At 39.3% G+C, this 6,808-nt stretch overlaps 1 protein-coding gene across 1 annotated transcript; it reads left to right on the forward strand.

The window, feature by feature from the left end:
• Positions 1 to 261: 261 nt before the first annotated feature.
• LOC107815550 (photosynthetic NDH subunit of subcomplex B 3, chloroplastic) lies at positions 262 to 2,208 on the forward strand. The gene is made up of 6 exons (XM_016641158.2): positions 262 to 640; positions 987 to 1,097; positions 1,218 to 1,274; positions 1,568 to 1,636; positions 1,777 to 1,839; positions 1,919 to 2,208. The coding sequence occupies exons 1-6, from the start codon at positions 437 to 439 to the stop codon at positions 2,006 to 2,008; spliced, it is 594 nt and encodes a 197-aa protein (XP_016496644.1). The 5' UTR covers positions 262 to 436; the 3' UTR covers positions 2,009 to 2,208.
• The last annotated feature ends 4,600 nt before the right edge of the window (positions 2,209 to 6,808 follow it).

Genomic DNA, 6,808 nt, shown 5'->3' on the forward strand with positions numbered 1-6,808 from the left:
TGGTTATAAAATCTTCTCATTAAGGATAGAATTGGAAGTTTAAGCTAAATTGTTTCCAAGTTTAGAAAGAGGTCATTCTTTTTTAGAACGGACCAAAAAGGAAATAAGTTCACATAAACTGGAACGAAGGGAGTAGCTATTTTTTAATGCAAACGCTAGCTATTTTTAAATTACCAGTCTGAAAACTGGTTGCCCGTCCAATTTTCATCCTTCTAGCTGGGAGGTTTGTAGTCCAAATTTGGGCTTTCCATTTCAGACTTCACCAATGGATAAGATAAAGGAGAGCCACCCGCAACATTTTACATAAAAAAAGAAAATACACATGGTTTCCCTATCCTTTGGGATTTATGAATGTACCACTAGCTGAGCCAGAGTGTATCTGGAAAAGTGCAACTCCTCCTTTATTTTCAATATCCATATCAATATTATTAGAAAAATGAAGGCAATTGAAATATACTCCTCTGGCGCCTTAGCTTCCGTATCTCGATCGTCTATTTTCAAAAACAAGAAGATAGCTTCTCCGAGCCTGAGTTTTGGTAGAACGAAAATCAGAGCAGTTGGTACTGTTCCAGAAAAGACAAGTGTTGTAGCACCACAGGAAGATGAAGAAGCTGCTTCTGTGAAATTTGCATTTGTCAGCGTGAGTACTACGTACTAAGTAGAATTTGTATTTGTGTTGCTAATGAATGCAAATATATAACCAATAAGGGTTGTGGTGGAGTGGTAAGTACTCCTTCATCCTTAATCAGAGGTCTCGAGTTCGAGCCCCTGGGTATGGAGTCGCCTTTGTTAGGGAGCGTTTTACCCCCAATGTGGGACTTCCCGGCGTGAATCCGGATTTAGTCGGGTCCCAATGTGGATACCGGACACCGGGTGAGAAACCAAAAAAATTACAAATATATACTTATTGACTAAGTAGGACTTGTGTTTCTGTTGGTAATGAATGCATATATACTAGTAATAATTAATATGTATTCTTTGTTCAGTCAGTATTACTACCAGATGGGACACCAGACGTGCAGCTCCGCAAAGCTTGTGGTGGTCAAAAACTTAGAGACATAATGTTGGATGCTAATGTGGAGTTGTATGGACCTTATGTACGTACATGTATAAATATGTGTTCATCATTAATTCCGTTCTTTTTCCTCGTACTTGTATTCTTTTGCACTCGTTCTTATTAATTATATATGTTTATTTTTTTTCATGAATTAATTAAGGCGAGACCTTTGCTTAATTGTGGAGGAGGAGGAACTTGTGGGACATGTTTGGTTGAGGTGAGCCATATACATACATCTCATTAGGTCGTAGATAGGAGGTCACGGGTTCGAGCCGTGGGAACAACCTCTTGCATAAATGCAGGGTAAGGCTACGTATGATAGACCCATGTGGTCCGGCCCTTTTCCGGGCTCCACTCATAACGGAAGCTTAGTGTACTGGACTACCCTTCATTAGGTCGTAGACGTTTTATTAGTTACCGGCTTGCCTTAATCTTTGATTATTATGTCCCTATATATCCCATATTGTTTTAAAGTATATATCTTATAGTACCTGTATTAATATTGATCAGGTTGTTGAAGGAAAGGAGCTACTAAACCCTCGTACTGACAAGGAGAACAATCACGAAGATTTAAAACGGGTACGAAATATTCATTTCTTAAGCAGTTTTACTACTTAACAACAGTATACTTTTTCTTTTTTATCCACACTTGTTCCATTTTATAGACATTAATTTAACATCAATTTAATTAGAATATATTGATCTGTTATATATTTCAGCATCCAAAGAATTGGAGGCTAGCTTGCCAGACAATAGTTGGTAAACCTGATTCTATAGGCATGGTATGGACTAAATATGGATATATATATTTTGATGCTTAATTATATTGGGATAATACGATCTAAAATCTCTTTTGCGCAGATGGTCATTCAACAACTTCCTGAATGGAAAGCACACGAATGGAATTACAGAGGATTACCGCCTATTCAAGAAGAAGAAGAAAAAGAATAAGCATCAATAGATACTTATCTTTATCCTGAGATGACGTTTATCTTGCTTTACAGCATTATGTGACAATTTATTCATAGCCTAATAATAGTGGAAGAATGACAATCTGCTCTTAATTGCTTTTGCGTTCAATGAACTTCATTCTGTATAAGTATAATGTTACCACCCCTTCTTTTTCTTAAAATGGACCAAGTTAAAGAAAACTTTCCCCTCTCTATTTTTCTCAGCACTAAATATTGTTGGAAATAAACCCCGTAAAAATAATATTCACGGTATTAGTGATAAATGTGGAACACTAAGTTATGGTTAAATCAACAAGAATAGAAATACAGCAATAATGACACCAAGATTTTACGTGGAAACCCTTCTGAATAAGGGAAAAAACCGCGGCCAAGAAGAGCAACTGATAACAATACAACGAGGAATTTTACACTGTGTAGTAACGAGTACAAATACTCCTAAGATCACTACAACCTCAAAAGAAAGAACACTCTTTTGCTTTTTCTACCTCACTACAATATCTCTCACACTCTATTTTTCTTCACAGACTATTTTCTTATAGTCTATGAAATACCTTGCTTTCTCTCACTCAGATGTATTGTCTGAGATTTTGGTGTGTAGAAATGAGAGTCGAAGCTCTCCTTTTATAGGCAGAACCTCACTCTCTCACGCCTACTATGTTTGACATTTTTCTCTCCTGCAGATTTACTATGCCTACCAAACTTGACTTCTTTTTCTTCTGCAGCCTACCATATTTGACAGTGCAAAAGAAAAAATGGTAGCTACCAATCAAAGAAAGAAAATTATCTTCCTTGATTTATGGGATGGACCCTACAAATCTCTCCCTCCAGTCCTATTCGCCTGAAGGAGGTAACACCATAAATTCTAGTTTGAGCGCATGCCGACAAGTTATTTGCAAAGCTCGAACTTGTCTCTTGGTACTACCTTGGTTAGCATATCCGCAGGATTTTAACTCGTGTGAATCTTTTTGACCTGTAAAGATTCATTCTCCACGTGCTCACGAATTCAATGATATCTCACATCTATATGTTTTGTTCTTGCATGGTATATGGAGTTCTTGCTCAAGTCTATTGCACTTTGACTATCACAATAGATGACATACTCCTTTTGATGTAATTTCAGCTCTTGAAGAAACCGCTTTACCCATACCATCTCCTTGCTAGCTTCTGTAGTGGCAATATACTCCACTTCAGTTGTAGAGAGTGCAACACACTTCTGCAACTTCGACTTCCATGAGATAGCTCCCCCTGAAAATGTGAACAGGTATCCCGTAGTAGATTTACGATTATCAAGATCACCTGCCATATCAGCATCCATGTAGCCCTTAAAGATTGAATAAGATCCTCCAAAACACAAGCAATCTCCTACAGTACCTCTTAGGTACCTGAGTAACCACTTTACAGCTTCCCAATGCTCTTTTCCTGGATTTTTGAGAAATCTTCTGACAACACCGATTGCATGGGCAATATCTGGTCGAGTGCATACCATTGCATACATTAAACTTCCGATGACAGAGGAATAATGAATCTTGGACATTCTCTCTTTTCCTCTGTTGTTGTAGGACATATCTTCTTGCTCAACTTCAGATGACCAGGAAGGAGTGTGCGAACCAACTTAGCACTTTTCATATTGAAGCGCTCCAGTACACGTTCTATGTACTTCTCCTGTGACAAGTAAAGCTTTCTTTCATTTCTCGAACGAGTAGTTCTCATGCCTAAAATCTGCTTAGCATGACCCAAGTCTTTCATTGCAAAAGACTTATTCAACTGTTTCTTCAACTCGTCAATCTCGGAAGCATTCCTACCCACAATCAATATATCATCCATATATAGCAAGAAGATGATAAAATCATCATCATAAAATCTTTGTACAAACACATAGTGATCTGAAGAAGTTTTCTTGTAGCCTTGCTCCCCCACAACAAACTCAAACTTCTTGTACCGCTGTCTGGGAGCTTGCTTCAATCCATATAGACTCTTCTTAAGTTTGCATACAAGATTTTCTTTACCTTTTGCTTTGAAGCCTTCAGGTTGTTCCATATAAATCTCCTCTTCTAAGTCACCGTAAAGAAAAGCAGTCTTCACATCCATCTGCTCAATCTCTAAATCAAGACTGACAGTCAAACCAAGAATTGTCCGAATGGAGGACATTTTCATGACAGGAGAAAATATTCCGTCAAAATCAATACCTTTCCTTTGATCAAATCCCTTGACAACCAATCTAGCTTTGTATCTAGGCTTCAAACTATGTTCTTCCGCTTTAACTTTGAACACCCACTTGTTTTTCAAAGCTCTCATGCCCTTAGGCAATTTCACCAACTCATAAGTATGGTTCTCATGCAGAGATTTCATCTCATCTTGCACGACTTCAATCCATTGATCCTTGTGCTCGTCTTCTATGGCCTCCGCATAATATTCAGGTTCTCCCCCATTAGTGAGTAATACATACTCATTGGGTGAATAATGGGAGGAATGAGTACGAGGTCTAGAAGACCTCCTGAGTGGAATATCTAACTCGTCCACAACTTCGTAAGTAGGAGTATCTACCTCATCAACATTAGCATTGTTATCACCATCACTATCAATATGTTGATCTGGAATGTGGTTCTGGGTATCACCATCATCATTGAGCCCACCAACGTCATTCGCATTTGTATGAGGAACTTGATCAAAATTAACTAAACGTTCAGAACTTGGAGATTTTAGCTTCTCCGCTTTGTTAATATCTTTAATGGTTTGATCCTCCACGAAGATAACATCACGGCTTCTCACGGCCTTCTTCTCAATTGGATCATATAGCCTGTAACCAAACTCATCAAGTTCATAACCAATGAAGATGCACTGCCTTGTCTTAGCATTTAATTTTGACCTCTCATCTTTAGGCACATGTACAAAAGCTTTGCAACCAAATACTTTCAAGTGGTCATAGGAAACATCCTTGACATACCAAACTCTATTTGGAACATCACTTTGAAAAGCAACCGCAGGGGATAGATTAATAACATGTGCGGCGGTCAACAAAGCCTCACCCCAAATGAAATTCGACAACTTTGCTTCAGAAAGAAAACATCTGACTCTTTCCATCAAGGTCATGTTTATCCTTTCTGCTAAACCATTAAGCTGATGAGTCTTAGGAGGAGTCTTCTGGTGTCTGATACCCTATTGCTTGCAGTATTCGTCAAATGGTCCACAATATTTACCACCGTTATCAGTACGAATTGTGACGACCCGAAGGGTCATCACCGTAGCTCTTCCTTGTTTCGCGCTTTCGAGGCCTTGAAAACCTCGCCTTTAGTTGCCTCGATTGGCGTCGTAGTTCGGGCGCGTAGCCGGAAAGTTTTGATGTTAGAATATGTGAATTATGTGAAACATTTGATGAATTTTGGTATTAATATGCATAATGTTGACTTCGGTCAACATTTTGGGTAAACGGACTCGGACCTGTGATTCGACGGTCCCGGAGGGTCCGTATAAAAATATGGGACTTGTGCGTGTGCCCGGAATCAAATTCTGAGGTCCCAAGCCCGAGAAATAAATTTTTGAAAGAAATTGTTTTTCTGAAATTTGATATGAAAATTTGAAATGAAAAAGGGGTTAGAAAATATAGGTATCGGGCTCGTATTTTGGTTCCGACGCCCGGTACAAGTCTTAAATATGTGTTAAGCACTATCTGTAAAGTTTGGCTAAAAACGGACGCCATATGACGTGTTTTGGACTAAAAATGGAGAATTTGAGTTATGAAAGTTGAAGAAAGAAAATCATGTGTTTGAGGCTTGTCCCTATGTATATGATGTTATTTTGGCGATTTGATCGCACGAGTAAGTCCGTAAGATATTTTTAAGGTTGTGTGCATGTTTGGTTTGGAGTCCCGAGGGCTCGGGTGAGTTTTGAATGGGGCCCGAAAGGTCTTAGACTTAGAAAAAAAATATATACAAGTTCAGATGTTGCAGGCCCAGCGCGACTGCGGCCATTTCCGCGCGGTCCGCGCTAGCAGCCACGCGGCCGCGGTGCTTTTCTGTGCGGTCCGCGTGGTGGGGTTCAGAGGGTCGACCAGCGCGGCCGCGCACTAAATCAGTGCAGTCCGCGCCGGGTGGGTTCAGAGAGAGCCCACTTCTCCCCTCCCTCGGCGCGGCCGCGGTGCATTTCTGTGCGGTCCCCGCCAGCCCCCAGAAAAATGTATAAATTCGGAATTTTTAGTCATTTTTCCACTATCCAAAAATCCAAAACCTAAGAGGTGATTTTTCAAATAACTTTTCTTCTTCAAAACGATTGGTAAATGATTTCTAACTTAATTTCTTTATTCCTTAATATCTTTTAACATAATTTCAACTTCAAATCAAAGATTTTCATGGGGAAAATTGGGTGTTTTGGGTAAAACCTAGGTTTTCTACAAATTGAGAAGTTGGACCTCAATTTGGGGTCCGATTTAAAAACAAATCATATATTTGGATTCATGAGGGAATGAGTAACCGGGTTTTGGTCCGAACCTCGAGTTTCGACCACGTGGGTCCGGGGGTATTTTTGACCTTTTTGGGAAAAACCTTGAAAAATCTATTTTCATGCATTGGGGATGATTCATTTAGTAATTATTAATGTGATTAAGTAACTTATGACTAGATTCGAGCGGATTGGTGGTGGAATCAAGAGGTAAAGCTATACTAGAAGCGTGAGTTGAGTTTGGAGCATTCGAGGTAAGTGTTTGTTCTAACTTTGGCTTGAGGGAATAGGATTGGGATGATATTTGCTACTTGCTAATGTGGAGTACGGTGTATAGGCATGGTGA

The sequence above is a fragment of the Nicotiana tabacum genome, chromosome 1, assembly GCF_000715075.1.
Source record: "Nicotiana tabacum cultivar K326 chromosome 1, ASM71507v2, whole genome shotgun sequence".
NCBI classification, from domain to species: domain Eukaryota; kingdom Viridiplantae; phylum Streptophyta; class Magnoliopsida; order Solanales; family Solanaceae; genus Nicotiana; species Nicotiana tabacum.

What these genes read in the sequence shown, in the direction of transcription:
- LOC107815550 (XM_016641158.2), top strand. Translation starts at nt 437, where the DNA reads ATGAAGGCAATTGAAATATACTCCTCTGGCGCCTTAGCTTCCGTATCT. An exon ending in TGAAATTTGCATTTGTCAGC is followed by an intron (nt 641 to 986) that starts GTGAGTACTACG and finishes TTCTTTGTTCAG; the next exon opens with TCAGTATTACTACCAGATGG. An exon ending in GTGGGACATGTTTGGTTGAG is followed by an intron (nt 1,275 to 1,567) that starts GTGAGCCATATA and finishes AATATTGATCAG; the next exon opens with GTTGTTGAAGGAAAGGAGCT.